Here is a 22,122-nt window from a genome sequence, read left to right as displayed (position 1 = left end):
GAATGATCCCATTGCTTCACCCAGTCTCCACCATTCCCTTCGTGCATATTTCATGATATTTAAGGGTGAAGATCCCTACGGTCGAGGCTTGCCAATTGACGTTGGCGTTGTGGGCTGTAGCCCCCACTGACAATGACGATACGAATATACCTTTTAGATCGGGTCGCCAGCGCTCCATGCGCGGTGTAGCCTGAACAACAACAACTACGACAACAAAAATAAGTAAACAGTGAAAAAGGAAAAGAACAAAGAAAACCTAATCCACACGATTTCGATGACACTGCTGAGATGAAGAACAAATGCGTTCCAGAGCACACATTCTTTTTCTGCCATCACGACACAGAACATGCATGGTACCCACTACACCTCATGACGAAGACGATGACGCAGTTGAGGATGATGATAACGGATGCCGCCTGGTTCTTGGCCCATCCCCATTTGGTGGTAAGCGCCATCCATCAGAGGTCATCAGCATCAGCATCAGCATCAACGACTAGTTTATGCAGTATATGGCGTCTCGGTATACTCTGAGACGCACTTCATATAACTGGAAACAACGAACAACTACTAAGGGGCGTTCAGATAGCACAAAACACTAATGATGAAGGCAAAACGAAATTCACAACTCAGCAAAACATACCAGTTATGACCAATAAACATTGCCTGTAACTGTACACCGCTTGGCACTCATTCACGTGAGTGATTCGCGAAATTTTTTTTTTACCTAGTGGCGCCACCGGTGCCACGAGGCGAAGAATAAGAAGAGCTTCGCATTCCTCTGTGGCTGACCATGAGCTTTCCTCGGGAAACCGTCGTATGCGTGCTCATTCTTTGTATCGTAAGTGTTTCCAAGTATTCCTTGACGATGCGTTTGTTTGGGAAGACACATTTCTATGAGAATAACAATCGTCACTCTTAACGAACTGAAAACGTTGATAAGAGCGTGCTGTGCACGGCGCTATACAGCCGTAGCCGCCATGCTGTCGCCACTTTCACCGTAGTTATCTGTGTGAGTCAGATGTCGCGCTGTTACTGACGTACGTTGTACAAGTACTTTTCGGAGCGAAATTTGTATTGCCTAACAAAAGACGTGGGCGTTGTAGGTGGGGCGAAAAAAACCCAAGAATAACAAGGTGCCCACGATCACGAAGAAATGCGGCGCTAGAACCTTCGTACGCCACTCATGTGTGTGTTTGTGTGAGCCGTTTGGCAATAATTGATGATCTCTCGATCGAGCCTCTTGTCGGTGATCGGCCGTTCCTGATATGGCAATGTGTGGTGTGTGTGTGTGTGTGTGTGTGTGTGTGTGTGTGTGTGTGTGTGTGTGTGTGTGTGTGTGCACGCGTGCGTGTGTGTGTGTGTGTTTATCGCGGCTCCCAAAGTGAGTTGTCATTTCACGTGGCCACATTTTGTTGTTGCTTGGATAGGAACGCGGCTTGGACTGGAACGCGTGATCGCCGCTATATATCGCCTGTAGCCACTAATGTGACTCGCTGCTGAGCGCGTGGATGAAGGTCCAGTTGCCGGCATGGAGGATTGATTTGATTTGAGGGGTTTAACGTCCCCAAACCACCACATGATTATGAGAGACACCGTAGTGGAGGGCTCCGGAAATTTCGACCACCTGGGGTTTTTTAACGTGCACCCGAATCTGAGCACACGGGCCTACAGCATTTCCGCTTCCATCGGAAATGCAGCTGCTGTAGCCGGGATTCGATTCCGCGACCTTCGGGTCAGCAGCCGAGTACCTTAGCCACTAGAACACCGGGGCGGGGCCCGGCATGGAGGAAGGAAACAGTTTGGGGACGCATTGCGCATTGTGATGGAAAGTAGAAAAATTAGAAAGAGAAAAAGAATAAATAAATAAATAAATAAATAAATAAATAAATAAATAAATAAATAAATAAATAAATAAGGAAATTCAAGCGCGTGCTTGCTAATCTTCGATTATTCCCGTTTTCTCGTTAGGGCAAGGGCACCTGGACTTCTCGTCCTTTATGAGCCTCTGCCTTGTGCCTTGTTGTACATTAATTGTATTTATCAGCGCACTTCTAAGTTTTTCGTCTTGTGTTGTATTTTTCTCAGCTTAAAAATTGTGTTTTTTTCAAGTTTTTTCTGTCTTTTCCGCATTCTCTCCTGTGAGTGTGTCTTCATTTTCTTGATTGCTATCAACATTTTTTTTGCGCGGTCCAGCACGATAGAGTTACCGTTGTTGCTGGGTCTGTCATTGATTGATTGATTGATTGATTGATTGATTAATTGATTGATAATCTCCTGAGTTTAGTCATGTTTTATGACCTCGTACAGTCAGAAAAGTTCATCGAAAGCAGTCGGTTCTGCAACGCCCCATAAAATAAGCTGGTAGAAGTTGCACCATTTCTTAGGCGTTTATGCTTGCCCTTGTCTTGCAGGGCATCAACTTCTTCTGCATCACTTCATACCTCATTGGTCACTACAGAACACTTGGAAGTGAGTCACTGTTCTTTTTTTTTTTCTCCTCTCTGATAGGCCCCAGTGCAGAGGTATAACTAATGTTGTGGTTTTTGTTGTCATTGGCGTTGTTGCTGACGGTGGTGGTGAATTTAGGCGCGAAAATGTGTTCGCCATGTCGTTTGAAGTATTCTCAAAGCACCTGGGTAATTAGAAAGGGTCCGTTGCGACAGCCACCGCCTGTCAACGTACCGTTGCAGAAGAATGTTACGTTTCCTGGCACATAGTGCACATCCAATTTACTTTGTTTTAAGCATAGTACTTCCACTCGAGCAGCCGATACAATCTACACCTGAGGAAGAATTTGTACTGGGCTCGAAACTTACACTATAATTTATGGAATATTTTACTTACCTAAACTATAAGAGGCACGTTGCAGTGGGGGGCTCTGGATAATTTCGAACATCTGGGGTTCGCTGACGTGCTATGACATCGAACACGGTTCATGGGCTTCAAGAATTTTCTCCTTTCTCGAATTGCGACCGCCGTGACCGATTTCGAATCCGCGACTTTAGCGTCAGCAGTCTAGCATAGTAACTATACGGCACCATTGTGGCGTCAGGGTCCCAAAATACCGTGTGCATCTGAAACCTGTCGCTACACTGCAGCCATTCTAGCATGTATGTTTATTTCGTCCAACGAGGCACACCTGCGTCAAATTGTTTATACGATACAGCTTATATTGTTTGGCATGCGTCAAACAGCTTTTCTGGTATGCTGTATACCTGGGACATCACCTTTGTTATTGATCGGGAAAAAGCAACGGGGTTAGGAGGATAATATAACATCTTTTATGGTGCCTATATGTGGGTGTTCACGTAAACTAGCAGTTCTGCGTACGAATACAGCCGACGAGCGAAATTCCTTAGAAATGCGACGCAAACGACCATGCGCCTGATCTCGCTGCTGGCTTTCATGAAGGTGGTTGGGTGGGGAGCGTGTGGAGAGAGCGTATTATGCGCTCGGTGGCGGGAAGCGGGTGAGTGTGCGGCGCACGCGGCGCAGCGCGAGCTCCCTGCTGCCACCGCTCCTGCACTCTCGCTGCACCGGGAGCGTGCACCTGTTTTTTAGCACGCTGCGCTTGCCTGGCGCAGGGAACTTCGACGGCGGTGGCGGGGTACGGGCCTAAGGAGCTTCGCTCGTAATTACAGTGTGAGTAGCAAGCGAAAGTTAGCGCTGTATAGGGCTGCGTTATAGTGGTGGTGGTCTCACTATTACAAAAAAAAAGGGAGAGAGAGATGACCAGTACGCGGACTGGTTGCGCTGTCTAATGGGAAATCGGCAGTGATCCCTTGGGATACTGAGGGCTGCGTATAGTATGACGATAGTTATAGCGCGAGAACAAAACGACGACACAGAGACAAGAAGGAGACGAAGGACACGACAGTTGGTAAGGCATAACAATCGTCATGCCATACCAACTAGCCCAAGCTGCCACACTTCTGAGTATAGCGTCAGAGAGCGCGAGCGTAGGTTGGTGTGCACTGGTGAGTTACTGCAATAACAACATGTCAGCTGGCAGCAACCATCGTTCTGTTGGCGCATGAATGAAAGATGATGATGATTATGAGGAGGAGGATGGCGATTTGGTTGTTTCTGCTGTTGTTAGTTATGAAATTGCAGTTTCTTCTACACATCCACTTACCCCAATGTACATCTCTTCTTGTCACTTGCAAATTGGAACAGGCGGCGGTTTTATCTTCGACCTTCTTCTCGGTCTTGAGACGTGTGTCAACCTGGCGTCGGACGTCGTCCTGCTCAACGCACTCCAAACAACGGTACGCATTGAATGAGATCGCTGAGTTTGTTCTAAATATGTCAAATATATAGTACGTCCACTCTATCATGAAGCGGAGAAAACGGGCACTGGAATGCGGTGAATAGCACGAGAAAACTCTCGTAAAGTTGCGTATCAAGCGCTCGCACGGTACTTGGGAGTCAATATAGAACTGTGAGAATCGGTTGTTGTTCCGTGTGTTATTATGTTTGTAAGAACTCGTGTGAAGGGGGTTAAATGGGCAATCAAACTCTCATTCTACGTTTAAGAGTAATAAGAAGTGTTTGTGGCTGGAACTTGAGCTGCATAGTGAAACACAATTTGAAACGCGGTGTAGCTTCCATGAGCGTCGGTTACACTGCAATAACCATTCGTTATGAAGACATCGCAATCAATTGATATGTGGGGTTTAACGTCCCAAAACCACCATATGATTATGAGAGACGCCGTAGTGGAGGGCTCCGGAAATTTTGACCACCTGGGGTTCTTTAACGTGCACCCAAATCTGAGCACACGGGCCTACAACATTTCCGCCTCCGTCGGAAATGCAGCCGCCGCAGCCAGGATTAGAACCCGCGACCTGCGGGTCAGCAGCCGAGTACCTTGGCCACTAGACCACCGCGGCGGGGCGACATCGCAATCAAGTTAATGTACGTTGAGCCACAACGCGTCAGACGAAAAAAAGAATGTGTGTGCATATTGGGCCAAACTTGGCCAAGGTTTAAAGATATATACAAGACTTAGATGTGTGACGTGACTAAATCGATGTTGTTTGCCTTATTGGGCTACGAGTCGTACAAGCTTTTCATTCCTTTATTCGTATGGTCATTTTCCGTATAAATCATACAATTTCAGAAGTATAGATGAAGTCCATTGATTCAGAAGATTGCCGAGTTTTCTGTGAACAACCCACCAAGTTATAGCGGTTATGATGTTTTGCTGCTGACCCGTACGGCCGTGGCGGCTGCATTTTTGATGGGGGCGAAAATGCTTGAGGTCTGTTTGCTTAAATTCAGGTGCACGTTAAAGAGGTGGTCGAAATTTACGGAGACCTTTACTACGGCGTCTCTTCTAATAATGACTTAGGTGCGAAGCATCTTATGAGCGAGCTTGGTCAGGTGGCGTGCGCGCTACACGGCGCATGCGCGTATACTCTCTCTTTCTCGTCCCCCCCCCCCCCCCCCTTTCTTGCCTCGCAACGCCGACGCAAGTGGTGTCTGCAAGCGTACGCTCGCTCCCCCTCCCTCTCTTCTAGGCCCTCGTCCCCGCGTCGTTTACACACCCTTTGCGCATGCGCTTCCCCTCTCCTCTCCTACGCTCCCTCTCTCCTCGCAAAGCTGTCACAGGCAGCGCCAGCTAACAAGTTTCTTGATTGAAAAAAAAAAACGGCTACTTGCGTTGCACTGCCGTTCACTGACTAACCCGTACGTATAGCCACTGAATCGCTCTCTCCGACTTCCAAGGTAGTGCCAGTGGGAGATTTTTCCGGTGCGTTGGTGAACAGCAAAATTCGCAGTGTGCGCGTTAACTAAAGGCGGACTGCGGGTCTCTGTGTTCAATCGGAGTCTTCTGTCTCTCAATGGCCATTATCGGTGATTGGCATGTTCCAGTGGAAAATATCGGTCCGTCACTGCGTGATTTGCGCCTCTCCTAGTTTCTCTTCGGCGGAACGCCGCGATGAGCGCCAGCGTCGACGCCGCCGCCCAGTGTAGGCGTTAGCGCCCGCCGCTTCGCATCTACACATGATTAGTTTTAGCGGGAAATGCTGTTTCGTTTTAGATGCGGAGCATCTAATACTCGAGGCTTGTAGTGCGGCGCCGTCCGCAAGCTTCCTCCTCCTTCTTCCACCATCTGTGCATCCCTTCCTCCTCTACACACCGCGCGCGCTTCACTCCTCCACCATCTGTGCACCCTTCCTCCTCTACACACCGCGTGCGCTTCTCCTCTTCACGAACATTCGCTAGCTGTATAATGTAGCGCGCATGCGCCGTCAGGCTTCGAGAACATTGGCAGCTGACGCGCGCGCATGCGCCGTTGCGCTTCTCCCCCTTCTCGAACATTCGACAGCTGACAGTGCATGCGCCGTCGCGCTGTATATATACTCAAGGTCGGTGCTCGCTCGCTCAGTTGCCGCTCGTCGGTTGGTTTATACGGCGCGTCGACGTCCGAGGTCGCAATGATCGACGTCCCTTCGACCAGCGCCGGCCAAAGTGTTGGCGGAACCGCTCAAAGTTCGTCGCAATAAATAAACACCGCCCTTTCGCATACGTGTCGTACGTGTTCACTCATTTAACACCCCTTCTACAACCACGTTAACCAATTTAGCCAGCGACCCAAGTAAGTCGCAATTTAACACCCCATTTCACAACCACGTTAACCAATTTAGCCATCGACCCAAGTAAGTCGCACTTTAACACCCCTTTAACCAATTATATGCTCCGCATCCTCCTCAGTGTTCCCCCGAGGGAAGCTGCGGGCAATTTTTTTATATAATATTCTGAGAAACGTCCGGTCCTTCACTCTTATTCGTAGTCATTGAGCATTAGGCATAATTAATTTCCCGGAATCGTAAAGAACACTGCAGAAACATATTGAGAAAACAAGTGACGCTGTGCGTCGTACAAGGCTTCGTCGCTGCAATTTCTTTGTGTAAATAACGATAATTAACTGGCCAGATCTACCTGAAAATCTGTCTCTCTTAAATCCCTACACATTCGCTTAATTTTGCAGGCGATCCCGGCCCAACAAAGTCCACCTCATGTAAGTGCATCACATCGATTTGAAGGCATGCAGATGAGAAAGAAAAAAAAAAGAACATTTTTCTCCTGTTTTTTGCCGCATTTCTAAATTTTGCTGTCACCGCGATCTTTAAATAATCGGAATAACTTTTGTGACTATGCAAAAAGGGAAGAGCTCAACTAAGATATCGCTGAGTGGCGCGCATGAATTTTGTGTTGGAGTAGACGTATTTCGAGTTAAGTTTTTGTTCGGGTTTTAATTTTGAGTGTGATGAGACGCCTGGTGAAAAGCATGCAAAGTTTGATAAGTTTGAAGAAACGCTGTAAGGTGGTTCACTGCACAGTGATTGTCACAATCACTGGGCACCAAGAACGCGCACTAAGTTAGTGCGCCATACGCTGTCAGCAACGCGCCAAATAGTGGAGAACTCCTTACATACATTTAATAAAAAAAAAGTGGAGAATAGACGTAAGTATAGACCTTTTCGGTCGGTGTCAACATAGCAATAATAGCAGCAGCACGTGTTGCTTCCCAAAAATTTAGCGGTTATTTAAACTATCCCTCTCTAAAGCTGAAGCAGAAAACTTGTTTTTTTTTTTTAGTTGTGCCAGAGTAAAGAAATACTCTTGTTCCGCTGTCTGATAAAAGGAAGGCGCTCTAAGTTAACGACCGATTCCTTCAATGTTGGGTGTAGCTTAGAAGAAAATGTATTTAGTTATTTGGCCAGACAAAGCCGAGAAAAGTGTTGAAAATGAGCGGTCTACTCGCTAAACCATTCGTTCCCCGCCAGTTATTCTAGGCTACGCTGTTTGCCTGTTATATACCCTGTTTGCAAACAGCAACTGTGTTTGTTAACAGGATCTATAGGGGAATGGGCTGAGCAGGTGGCTCTTCCAGTTGAGAAGCTTACATAAATCAGAGAAAGGAGGAAGAGCTGACCAATAAACAACCTCGTACGAAACAGAAAAACGTGAGGGATGTCCTGCATGATACTATAACAGGAGTGAGGGAGCCGCAGTAAAAACACTGAGTGATAACAATGGGTCATATAACACTGATTGGAATAACATGAATTATTACTGCAGCTATGACGCTGAGTAGGCGAAATTGCGCCAATGCCAAGGTTGTGTAGCTTGGTGTCCGCCGTCGCTGTCACACGTGAAAGCGATAAAAGAAAGATATGAAGAAAGAAGGTGTGTGACGTTAGAGTGTACTGCGTTGTGGCAGAGCGATGCTGGTAACGAGGTTCTACCTCGTTACCAGCATAGCTGCTGTAACGAGGTTCTACGCAGTAGAATAGTGATGCTGGCCAAATGCTGACTCCTTAAATAAATGCCAGCCGAAAAGCTGGGCGCTCGCATAATTCCTCGCTTGAGTGAAACCGTACGTCATCGTAACGGCCGGGAAGGCAGACCGGTTCCTGCTGCACAAGCACTCGAAGTTCCCCACTGAACTGTCGCTCCTCCTCCTCAGAGTCGCTCGTTTTGCTATCGCACCAAATAGCATCGGCGCATTTCGAGGTACGCCGGGTCACTAGGCTTTGAAAAACTATCAATATACGCTTGTCACGGTCGTGCACACCTAAGGCCCTTCCGTCCCTCATCGGCAGACTTGTACAGGGCAAATGAATGAGAGACCACTTTCATGATAACTTTGTCTGTTATTGCGGATCATTACTGCACCTTTAATGTCACGCATTCATGTATGCAGGCCGAAGTCGTGATGAAGCTGCGCAATTTTCTGACGCTGAACACGGGAACCATACTGTTCTGCTGCGTCACCCACATAGGCGCGTCGTACTACTCGGCTCAGCACGTAAGTTTTCTGGAAGGATGACTGTATAGAATGCTCATTTACTCGTGTTCCGCTCTACTGTTTGGCGAGATTTCCCTACAGGAGCAGAAGGGGGGGGGGGGCGAAGGTTTGCGGCAGCTCCTCCCCTTTTGTCAGGGCAATGTATAAGGCAGACTTAGTGCCCCTCCCCTCTTAGGTCATCAAAAAGGGAGGGGGCGCCTTCTTCACACATCCCCCCCCCCCCACCGTGGGCACGACCATACTTACATAATTAAGGCGTTTGCTCTCGCCTGGAAAACGGTAATGGCTGCATTGTTCGTACTTACGCGCTGTTGGCACTGCGTGTTTCAGAAGCTTTCAGCGGAAATATATTGATCGGAATGAGTCATGCTTTTCCCAACAGTTCTTGCTGTTTTGAAGATAAGGTACGCTGCTCACTTGTCCACGTGCTGTGCGCAAGAAACATTTCCGTATGAATATAGGTATAAAAGGACTTGCTTGGGCGATGTGATAGCCATTCATTGTTAAGTTATTGCGCACTGCTTAAAAGACGATCACTTAAGATGGACTAGGCAGACAGGAGCGCAAACTTTCAACTGAGTTCATTGGACAGACACATGATGCTTTTATGCAATCACGTTTCATGATTACAAAAAAACGTTCACAGCAATGATTCACAAAAATGTTTAAACAGTACATTTCATTTTTGCAAAAAAAAAAACATGAAGCATGATTGCATAAAAGCATCATGTGCCTGTCCAATCATCTCAGTTGAAAGTGTGCGCTCCTGTCTGTTTAGTCCATCTTACGTGATCGTCTTTTAAGCACTGCGCAATAACGTAACAATGTGTATAGGTATTTCACCGTAGTGCTACTATATAGTGCTCATATCCGTGGTTCTCAAAGATAAGATGAATGAATGGATGGGAGTGTGCCCATTTGGTCGGGCTGCAGCTCACACAATCTAGCCGTAACCCCTGATGTAGTACTAACTACATGCAATCGAGGACTAAAGTTTATTTCAGTCTTGATTTTTGCCAACAGTCGTATAACCAACCACCTATTGGTTATTTATGCCCGACTGAAGTGTATTTTGCTTTCACCGAATGTTCTTGATGTTCATCCTTGTGGTGTTCTGTGAAAGCTAACATGTTCAGCTGTCTTTCTCGGCCTGCATGCTCCGCGTCCTGAAGCTGAATTGCTTCGTCATGAATCGACCCGTTGCAGGTCCGCGTTTACGGGGCTACCACCGTGGAAGAAGAACAGGCAACACGGGTAAGTGCGAACGGATTTTAACGCCACATGAATGACTGTCCTGAATCGTCCTGCCGCTGTGGCTGTGGCTTAGCATCTGCAACTTCTTCGCCCCAAGAACTGTTATCCTCCCGTTATCATGCTGCTGATTGTAATAAAACGTCACTAACAGCGAATACCTGAGAAGAACACATGCAGGAATGGTCTTGTTGTACCTTTTTCTAATGTGTTTTTCCTCGGCAGCGCTTTACAATTGTGAACTCTTTATAACACACCGAAGTGGCAGTTATATTAATAGTCGTACAACTATCTAACGAAGCTGTATCGTTTATGCGTTTTACATTTAGGTCCTAAATAATGATTTCCGTCACGCTTATGTATTACATTTGTTGACGCATTTGGTAAACTTTCTTAAATTGTAACAAAACTTTATGTGTGTTGCTTGTAAGGGGGTGACAACGTGAATAATTTACTGAAAGGTTTCTTGCTCACATTGTTAGCAAGTTATTAGCTTGTGCTCAACACTGTAGGATGCCGAGTTCCTGGGAAATGGTAGCCAGTGGGAACGTTCATATAGCTAATCACGTACGCTACAGCCGCATTTCTACTGGCTATAGTTACATGAGTTCACGGTACAGAGGCTCCAAAAGCAAGGAAGGAGCATGTGAGCTGCGGCGGAATCAGGTGAAGCTGCGTGCCAGCGTGCTCTATCAACAGACGTGCAGCAGCTATAGCGAGTGCGTGTCGTGATTGGCAGACTTATCCCGATATTTTGATGCTCGCCTTAATGGCGGCTCGAGTGGCATCGCGCTACTACCATCAGTGCTCATCGTGGGCGAGACTGGTGCCATTCTTGACGCTGCACTACAAAGCACATGCCTCCAAATATTTTAGATGCGAAGCAGCTCTTTGACTCACGTGTGTAACACCGTACGTACATGCGTCTGAACGAACGCGCCGAAACGCGTTCCCCTCTGAAGGGGTTGGAGTGGTGTTAAGTAGGTCACGCCGCAGCTGCGCGTGACGTCATGCTCTCCTCGCACGCTTTCCTCGTAGGTGTGAACTGACGTCACTCTCTCACTCACCCGCAGCATGCTTGCCGCAGCGCCTGCAGCTACCGGCTCCTCCATCCGCTCGCGACACACTAGAGGTTTTTAGCCTGTCTGGTATTCCGGTAACGCAAAGGGAGGGCGTATTACCGAATAGCATGCCCCGTAGCTGCCACCACGTCAAGTGGCGCCATCTATGGAAGAAATGCGACAACTAGCAAACACTTATTTTACGACCTCTGAGATTTCGGGAGAGTAACTGACTAAACCTGCAAAATTGATCGTTTTAGTAAATATATCGAAGACATTGCCGAATCGACACGAATACTTTGCTGTCGAAGGTTAAAGCCATGAATCTAAAGCAAATAAAATCATCTATTCGAAGCTAGCGAGCTACAGAGCGCGCGACGGCCACACGATGGATTTGAGGTGGACGGCAATCGCTTTCAGCGGCGCGGTAATGTTTTGCAGGCGCGTGCATGCGTAGTTCCCGCCCAGTATTACGGTACACGTTAAGTATTATGCGTATAGCGGACCGGACAGGCTAAAAACCTCTACTGCTCTCCCGCTTCACCCTCTCCACCGCCCGCAACGCTCGACCGCACGAAACTTACGCGAAACCCAACCCGCCTACCGTGTCTTAGCGTCTCAAACAAACGTGTGCTCGAGTAAACACTACACCGATTTTCGCTTCAAACCGTTCTTCCAGCCCGCGCGTCGGCGCCCGTTTGAACCGGGTCCACGCCGTGCACACCAGTCCTTCTTCGCATCCAAACAGGGTTTCCATAGGGGAGATGGTCCATAACTTTTTTTTCGCAACGTAGTAAGGCAAATATTATACAGTGTTGAAAGCATCTTCTGACGGGTTTGGATGGTAGCAGCACGCCCTCGCTCTGGTCGGTGATAAAGTGAGCTGCAGAATAACAGGTTTAGTCCATGATTGAATAATTGGAAGCGCAAACCAACGGGACACAAGAGGAGAGACAAGCAAGCGCATATAGCTAATTACGCACCTCTCCTCTTGTGTCCCGTTAGTTTTCGCTTCCAATTATTCCATCATAAATTTGTACCAACTAGCCCGCCTGTCAACCCTACTGCAACAGGTTTAGTCAGCCGAATGAGCCGGCATACTGTAGCTAGCTGCTGATCATCTGCTTATAGAGCACGCTGGCAAGCAGTTTCATCTAGATTAGCCACAGTTGGCGTGGTTCGTTTTACTTTCGGGATACCTATACGTCTTGATAGGTGTGACTAGATGATCATTGATTTGTCGTGAAAATCAGTGGTGTGCTACTGATGTTGTACAAACATCACGGCAAAGGATTACGTTGACGCCAATGTGTAAAATTGACCTTTTTTTAATGCGCATTGTTGTATATTGTATGTCGTCCTGATGGATTACTTCCACAATGTCGCTGATGTGAATGAATGAATAAATGAATGAATATTCTAACAGCGGAACTTGGTCGCCAAGAAAAATCAAAATGCAACTACAAAATATTTTTAAATGCGAAGCATTCCTTAGGCGAACTTCGGCGACTTTGAGCGTATCTATCTATCTATCTATCTATCTATCTATCTATCTATCTATCTATCTATCTATCTATCTATCTATCTATCTATCTATCTATCTATCTATCTATCTATCTATCTATCTATCTATCTATCTATCTATCTATCTATCTATCTATCTGTCTGTCTGTCTGTCTGTCTGTCTGTCTGTCTGTCTGTCTGTCTGTCTGTCTGTCTGTCTGTCTGTCTGTCTGTCTGTCTGCCTGTCTGTCTGCCTGTCTGTCTGTCTGTCTGTCTGTCTGTCTGTCTATCTATCTATCTATCTATCTATCTATCTATCTATCTATCTATCTATCTATCTATCTATCTATCTATCTATCTATCTATCTATCTATCTATCTATCTATCTATCTATCTATCTGCCTACGACGTTTAGCTCTCCTGGCTGTTTCGATAATGGTATCAATACCAAACTTGGTATACCATAACATGACTGTATGAAGAGCGTATTTGACTAGTCATAACATGAAAATCATGACATGTATTTCATGAATGTCATGATTTACATTTCATGGTCCTGCAGGTCTTGCTGTGGTTTCGTTCACATGGCGTGTTTCAAAACTGGTATGGTATGACATGATTGCATGGCGAACACAAGCGACAGATCCCAACATGAAAATCATGACATTCGTGTCATGTAACATGACTACATGCCACGCTCAGGTTGCGCTCGCGGACGTTTCACTACTGTCACATATACCAAATATGGTATTACGGTACGTGAATGGATGACGAAGGTATGCGACTTGTGAAAACATGATAATCATGAGTTGCGTGTCACGTAACATTATGACTACATGCCACGCTCATGGTGCACTGGTGGCCATTTCGCTAGCTTCACTTATACCAAATTTGGTAATACGGGACTTAAATTGATGACGAAGGTATGATACTGGTGCAAACATGATAAGTTTGAGATGCGCGTCATGTCACATCATGACTACATTATACGTTCATGCTGTGCTCGCGGCCGTTTCGCTAGCTTCACATATCATACTCGGTATTACGCGACGTGAACGTACGGCATAGTTAAACGACACATCCAAACATGATAATCACGACATGCGTGTCATGTAACGACATGACTACATGCCACATTCATGATGCGATCGCGGCCGTTTCGCTAGCTTTACAAATGCCAAATTTCGTATTACGTGACGCCAATGGATGACGAAGGTATGTGGCTGGTGCAAACATGATAATCATGAGATGCGTGTCATGTGAGAACATGACTACATGTCACAGTCAAGGCGCGAATACATTTATTCGTGATGCGGTGCGCGTGCTCGCCGGCGTTCATTTTGTTGCGTCACGCCGGCGTCGCCACGCCAGGCGCCAGTCCTGCCATACATAGAGTTTCTTAAAAATTAACTAGAGGGCACTCTGGCGCTGCGATCGTTCAGCGACCATGGGAATGATGGGTAGTACACACATTTGCTTAGTCTTCGCACTTGCGGGCGGTGAATCGTACTTGCGGCTTCGTTTATTGCTGTGTTTCGATTTTGTTTTGAAAGAAAAATTCAATCCTTTTGAACTTCATGAACCAATTTTGAAAGGTATATAACTTGAAAAAAAAAATAGGGTGGTGAAGCGCAATCGCTGAACATTTGCTGAGTTTTGTTTCGTGAGAAAACAGCTTCAAGCCACACGAACACACACGGAGCCAAAAGCAGGCCAGAAGTACTAATATTAGACAAATGTGTGTACTACCCATCATTCCCATGCTCGCTGAAGCGCCGTGCGTTGCAGCTCCCATACACACTAGCGCCAGAGTTCCCTCTAGTAAGTATTGTGGGAAACTCTATGCTGCCTTATACGCGCAGGCGCGCGCCGCGCTGCGTTGCATTGACGCATGTGCGTTTCAGTGCGTCCGGCGTCCCCCCCGTCACGAAAATAGGGAGACGCAGTGTTGGCTGGGTAACACATCGGCACGAAATGCAGCGTGACGCATTTCGCGCCGGTTGCCGTCGGGCCGCACCGACGGACGCTGGTCGCGTCGGTCGCGCCTGGCGTCAGAATATAGAGTGCTCGCGTTTTGCTTACGTAGCGTCGCTATGCCCAGCTAGCGTGCGCGTCAACTCTACATTGCAGTGTATTGGGCGCTTCGTGATGAGCTCGTGGCCGTTTTGCTAGCTCCACATATACCAAATTTGGTGTGACGTGACGTCAACGGATAAATAAATATATGGCTGGTGCAAACATGATAATCCTGACACGCGTGTCATGTAAGGACATTACAATGTACGACGCTCAACGCGTGCTCACGGGCGTTTCGCTAGCTCCACATACACTAAATTTGGTATGACGTGACGTAAATAGATAACTAAGGTAAACGACACATTCAAACATGATAATCATGACACGGAAGTCATGTACGGCATCATTTATCTCCACCTCGTAGCACTGTGCTGATTTTAAAGTCACATGTCAACCTTTCTTATTCATGATTCGCATATCATCGATTGCCACTGTACGTGGGATCTGCCATTTTTTTTGTAAATCAATGTGTAGTATCTCATTTTTCACTTGCTAACAGCTGAAGGATCTGATTGATTTGTGGGGTTTAACGTCCCAAAACCACCATATGATTATGAGAGACGCCGTAGTGGAGGGCTCCGGAAATTTAGACCACCTGGGGTTCTTTAACGTGCACCCAAATCTGAGCACACGGGCCTACAACATTTCCGCCTCCATCGGAAATGCAGCCGCCACAGCCGGGATTTGATCCCACGACCTGCGGGTCAGCAGCCGAGTACCTTAACCACTAGACCACCGTGGCGGGGAACAGCTGAGGGATATGAAAAACTATTAAATAAGAAGAGATTAATAATACACTAGTAGTTATATATAATGAATTTCTCCCGAAACAACACCACCGCTTGCATTTTCGCAGCATCCGGAACACCTTCCAGCAAATCTATGCTATCAGGGCGAAACTTTTAAGAGCAAGTAAATCGGTGTCAGTGTCGAAGCACGCTGGCTTATTGGTCAATTTGTCAATATTTTCAACATAATTTAACGCATTGTCCGAATGGCTGTAAACTTGTTCCTTCATTAAAATAAAAGAGATATAACTTACCCTCTGTCATCAATGTAATGTAATCACGTCATTATGAGAATTTCATGCTTCAACCAGTATTCGTACAGCGGATGCCGAGCTGCACTTTCTGCTTGGGGCGGATGACCGTATGACAGCGTGGTTTACGGTACAGATGGAGTTGATGGTAGGTACCTCTAGAGTGATTACGATACTTTTGATATGCAGCCACTTTAGCTGACCATAGTATCAGCGCCCCCTGCAAAACACAAGGTTGTTCCTCGGGGACTGGTACGAATGTCAACCACTTTTTTTTTGTTAGGCGATACCATTTCGGTACTTTGCTCTGGTTTAATTGCTGGTATGGAAGAATTGTGATCATCACAGGTCGCAGGTGTTTGTAGACCTCTGATATGCACGTTTATTCAATTTTCGTGATAGTATACTGTTTGCTTACCCTATTGGCATCGCGGCTACGAAGAAAGCTGGGGCACCTGCATATGCCTTACCTATTTTCTTCTTTTAACAGAACAACGTGTTTGCACAAATGGCCGTCTTCTACGTGCTTCTTGCCGTAGTGAAGGTAAGCCATTATTTAATGTGTTGAGCAAATGTCTAAAATCTACATCTCATAACGAGCTATTTCACTTTCCGAATGTAGGTGTGCATTCATTTGCCTGTAAAAGCGACCATTTTTATTTACTAACAAGTGTGACGGAATGCGAAGTACAATTTTGTCGTTTTAACATACGTTGCAATCGTTATAGCTGTTTTCCATTCAGTTACTGTTGTAGTCGTAATCATTAAAATTTGTTTCGTTCTATTTCTTAAATGGGCAACACGTTTGAGGTGCGCACCGCTTGCATTTTCGCCTGACCAACATGCCTTGCTAGAGTTACCAAGTCTTCAGTAAAGCAAGTCGAGACGGGTAAGGGGATGGTGGCGTACGCTATGGCTGTGACATAGGATGCCAGCGAAATCAGTCTTCTTTCTTGAGGTATCCAAACGAGACCAATTCATTGCATGTTTATGGTTACGGCCTCTTGAAACCATACTCAATCTAGATAGGGAGCGTACCTCGTAAGAGTTGTTAAACTTTACGCGGTGTTTCAACTAAAGTGGCTAATTCACCCCAAAGCAACTGCCAGTGACCGCAAGATTCCTTCGTGCGTGCAATTTGCGCTAACGTCGTGTTCCGTAGCTTGACGCGCGTTGTTGGGTGCGTGTTGGACCACATAAAACGTTTAACTGGACGGTTCTGGAAAAGATCCGGGACATATAGCTGTTCCGACCGGGAAGATCCACAATGGAGGTCAGTGGGCATATTCGCTGATCTCTCATAGGGAGATATCGGCGCCTGTCGTGGCATTGCCGGCGTGACGCAATGAAACGAACGCCGGCACGCACGCGCACCGGCTCACGTCGAAGTGTATAGGCGCCTTGAGTGTGACATGTAGTCATGTTCCTACATGACACGTATCTTATGATTATCATGTTTGCACCAGTCACATACCTTCGTCATCCATTCATGTGATGTAATAACAAATTTGGCATATACGAAGCTAGCGAATCGGCCACGAACGCATCACGAGTGTGGGACGTAGTCATGTTGTTGCATGATACGCATGCTATGTTCATCATGTTTGGACGTGTCATTTACCTATGTCGTCCTTTCGCGTCACGTAATACCGAATTTGGTACATGTGAAGCTAGCGAAACGGCCGCGAGCGCATCATGAGCGTAGCATGTAGTCATTTTTTACGTGACACGCATCTTATGTTTGCACTAGTTACATACTTTCGTCATTCATTCACGTACTGTAATATGAAATTCGGTGTATGTTACGCTAGCGAAACGGCCGCGAGTGCATCATGAGCGTGGCATGTAGTCATGTTGTTACATGACACTCATGTCATGATTTTCATGTCAAGGTCTGTCGCTTGTGTTCGCCATGCAATCATGCCACACCATACCAGTTTTGCGACATGCCATGTGAAGGAAACCACCGCAAAGCTGCAGGACCATGAAATGTAAATCATCACATTCATGACATACATATAATGATTTTCATGTTATGACTATTCAAATATGTTTTTGATACAGTCATGTTTTGCCATACCAAGTTTGGTATCGACACCATTATTGAAACGGCCAGGAGAGCTATAAGTCGTAGGCGGATAGATAGATAGATAAATAAATAAATAGATAGATAGATAGATAGATAGATAGATAGATAGATAGATAGATAGATAGATAGATAGATAGATAGACGGACGGACGGACAGACGGACAGACGGACAGACGGACAGACGGACAGACGGATAGATAGATTGATAGATAGATAGATAGATAGATAGATAGATAGATAGATAGATAGATAGATAGATAGATAGATAGATAGATAGATAGATAGATAGATAGATAGATCGATAGATAGATAGATAGATAGATAGATAGATAGATAGATAGATAGATAGATAGATACGTTCAAAGTCGCTGAAGTTCGTCCAGAAGTACTTCGCATTAAAAGAAAAGTCTTAAATGATTCACACTACTTAGTATGTTACCATGGGAGAGCAAATGCCGTCCCATAAAACCCTTTTTCTGTGTTCAGAAAAAGTGGTTGATGATTTAGATGACTTAGTACTCAATATGAATGCCTTATCACAGACCGTTGTGCAAGGAGAGAAAACGATGCTTGTGTGCTTAGATCACATGTGCGTTTAGTACAAGTGGTTAACGATTTAGAGCACTTCGTACTCAGCTATAGGAAAGCACTGAGCTGTCCCGATCAGCAACCTAAAATGATTGAAATCACAGAAGCTGATTAAGCGCCGCAGTTTTTTAGACACCACGCTTGAGGACCTTCCAATGATGACAAATATATTAGAGTTGATGTCGGTAACAACATTTGTCTAATAAAATTTTCATTTTACATTATCAAGGTATCTCGGGGGCATTTCGGCCGCTACGTTAGAACTTTTACCCCAGGCTCTTAACGTTATATGCAGAAAGAAAATAAATCCATCATTGATTTATAAATATCGGCGACTTCATCGTCATTGAATAATAGTGCAAAAAATCCACCCATCTCCACGATGTGAGTCATCACGAGTGCGCGAAGCTAGGTCCAAAGATTCATAATTCTTACGGTAATTTCGCCGACCAGTATGGAGGGTTTGTGCTTATAGGTATACTGTTCTGTCACAATTACTATTGCGATTAGTCTATCGCTAAACCCTTTTTTTTAGGAGCGAAGCTTTTTAAAGCAAGATCCGTTCGTCCCTCGTAGTTGTAGTGTGTAATAATATAACATTTTGACCTCCAAGGTGGTGCCGGTGAGAGATTTCTTCTGTGCGTTATTGACGAATAAAAAATAGTGCTCTATGTACATGTCAATGGCTGCTAATGGGGAATGAGAGACAGGAGCATTCGGATTTTAGTTGACGCGCACGCGGCGATCCACATTAGCAGCAATTGGCATGTACATTGAGCACTATCTGACATAAAGGGTTTCTACGTTATACTCGCTGGGTGTAACCTCCTTAGTTTCAGAAAGGTTTAGCGAGCGTTGAGCAGCAGTGCCATGAATACTATGAACTAGTATACACCATGAATGAACTCGAGGTGGTTAAAAGTGGGAAGTAAATACGAAGCGCAAGCCGTAAGAAAGTAAAAGCCGAATTCTCCTGTCTCTCATTTCCCATTAGCAGCTATTCGCATGTACATTGAGCACTATCTGACAGGAAAATGTTGCTACGTTATTCTCGCTGGGCATAACCTCCTTGGTTTTAGAAAGGTTTAGCGAGCGTTAAACCGCAGTGCCATGAATACAGTGAACTAGTGTATGCCATGAACTTGAGGTGGTTAACAGTGGGAAGTAGACCCAAAGCGCAAGCCGTAAGAAAGTGTGCGTGTGCCACCTTTCGTTTAGTCCTTGGAATGTCTGCTGGATGGCGGTGCTTCTATATGGGGAATATATGATGAAAAGATGCGAGATGGTGGTACATGGAGTGTTGAATAGATGGACGAACGGACACACAGACAGATGCATGGATGGACGCATCAACGGACGCAGGGGTGGATGCATGGAGAAATGCAGGGACGGACGCACGAACAGATGCACGCACAGATGGGCGGATGGACGCATGGACGGAAGATTGCTTCTCCCCACTCTCCATCATTCACTCCGTGGATATGCTGCCAATTTTTTTTTTTTTTTGCGTCTCAGCAGTGGTCTCGCATGTTACCCCAGCGTTGCCCCATATAATTTAAATAGGTGGCACAAAGTGAAAAAGATTTGACAAAAAAGCAAAGTCTTAAGTTTCATATTTTTTAAACATGAAAGTGTTTTATGCCTCTGCTCACCCCGGCTCCACTGACGTATTTGCGTCGCCGATATGACGTTGCAAAGCTTACACTTACATGTGGCAAAGAAAAAAACCTAATATCAGTGTCTGCATTGAAGTCGCCGACTGTAGTTTAAAGGGTTCGTGCTTGTAGGTGCTGTATAATTCTGTCACAATAATAATTGTTATTTGTCTATTGTTGAACATTTTTTTTATCTCTCACATATGCTTCGACTGTACTGTACGCTACCCGAGCGTTTCCCCATATAATGTAGACGCGACAAGGGACATCGGACAAGCCTCATCCTTAAGGAGATTCACCCCTTAAATCAAAAATGATTTCGTGGGGATCTTTCGTGCTCAAATCTATCACAAACTGAACGCGACATAGACTAAAAATGAAAGCAGGCGTCAACTTATGGGCAGACGACCATTTCGGCGAGATTCGAGCAATTCGATCATTCCGAATTGTTCGAAATGGGACTTGAGATGGTCGCTGTCCACTTGGCTGCCTATTTAACCGTCTATGGGCAGTGTTGGGCAAGATCTAAGGACAATTATTATGATTGTGGTGACCTACGCTCAAGTCTAACGCACCGTTTTAGGGACACTTTACATAACTATTGAATAAGCGATTGTTTAACTTTCCCGCGTCCTCTTCTTTACCACCGTTTTCGACTCGGGCCAACGATTCCACTCTCCTTTCAGGGTGCCATCTTGCACAATATCTACGGATTCTACAAGGACTTCAAGGAAAAGCCGCCGTCTACGAACGTCGTCCATGTTGTTAATGCGCTGGCCAACTCTCCGGCCAACCAGGGACAGCCTGTCGTTTTTGTCAACACGAATCCACAACCTTCACACGGGGTGGTTGCGCCGCCGGCGCCTAAGCGGTAGAAATCGCGCGCCTTGCAATACGACGCCTGTTTCATTTGTACTTTTTCTATATTGTCACCAATCTTGTCTCACTCAAGGAAACCTTCCGCAGAACTGCTCGTCAAGCTAGGACAAAAAGAAAAAACTGCTCCAACCCAACCTCTTCGTCCTCTTCCACACGAAAACCACGCGAATTCATGCGGCATTAAAAAGCGGCTCAATCCCAACCTCTTCGTCCTCTTCCACACGAAAACCACGCGAATTCATGCGGCATTAGTCCCCCCTTTTAAAAAGCATCGACTCGATGCTTCTAAATAAAAAGAAGAAGAAAAAAAAAACCCATAATTAGAACACGCGTTGACGCAGAGAATGACAAAGTGAGTGCCAGGGAAAACAAAGAGGGCGCACAAGCACTTGGACCATGCGCGAACACAACAGCACCAGTGGAAGAGTCAAGAAAAAAAAAACACCACATGAGATCACTGTCACGTTTGCGAAGTAACTCGCAAGCACAGAGACTATTGTGTGTAGTACGGCTTGAGTCGTACGACATGCACAGTTTCGGGCCGATGTTGTCGACGTGACGACACTGTGCCGTCCGGAAGTACTTCGTATGTAAGGTCACTCACACGTCGGATAACCTTGTATGGTCCGAAATAACGGCTCAGAAGCTTTTCAGACAAGCCTGGTCGTCGGACAGGAGTCCACACCCACACTCGTTCACCCGGGTGGTATGCGACGTTTCGACGGCGAAGGTTGGAACGTCGTGCATCTGCGTCTTGTTGGTGACCGATGTTCACGCGAGCCAGTTGACGAGCCTCTTCGGCGTACTGCGTGTATTGCTCGGCTTCTGGAGAAAGAGCATCGCTATTATCGTACGGCAGCATAGCGTCAAGCATCGTTTGTACGTTGCGTCCATAAACAAGGTGGAAAGGTGAAAATCGGGTTGTTTCCTGCATTGCCGTATTGTATGCGAACGTGACGTATGGGAGGATATCGTCCCAGGTTTTGTGCTGCACGTCCACGTACATTGACAGCATGTCCGCTATGGTCTTGTTGAGCCTTTCCGTCAGTCCATTACTTTGTGGGTGGTAAGCCGTTGTTTTTCGGTGACTCGTGCAGCTCAGTCTGAAAATGTCCTCTAGCATTTGTGCCGTAAATGATGTTCCTCTATCCGTAATCACA

At 46.0% G+C, this 22,122-nt stretch overlaps 1 protein-coding gene across 1 annotated transcript; it reads left to right on the top strand.

Moving 5' to 3' along the window:
- The first annotated feature begins 764 nt into the window (after positions 1–764).
- On the top strand, positions 765–21,871 carry LOC142803044 (uncharacterized). The gene is made up of 8 exons (XM_075888152.1): positions 765–838; positions 2,412–2,469; positions 4,177–4,268; positions 6,998–7,027; positions 8,717–8,821; positions 10,028–10,075; positions 16,242–16,295; positions 20,770–21,871. Exons 1-8 carry the CDS (start codon positions 791–793, stop codon positions 20,956–20,958), a joined length of 624 nt encoding a protein of 207 aa, XP_075744267.1. The 5' UTR covers positions 765–790; the 3' UTR covers positions 20,959–21,871.
- Positions 21,872–22,122: the final 251 nt, after the last annotated feature.

This window comes from Rhipicephalus microplus, chromosome 3 (genome assembly GCF_043290135.1).
Source record: "Rhipicephalus microplus isolate Deutch F79 chromosome 3, USDA_Rmic, whole genome shotgun sequence".
Classification (NCBI taxonomy): Eukaryota; Metazoa; Arthropoda; class Arachnida; order Ixodida; family Ixodidae; genus Rhipicephalus; species Rhipicephalus microplus.
This window is presented reverse-complemented; position numbering and strand designations above follow the sequence as displayed.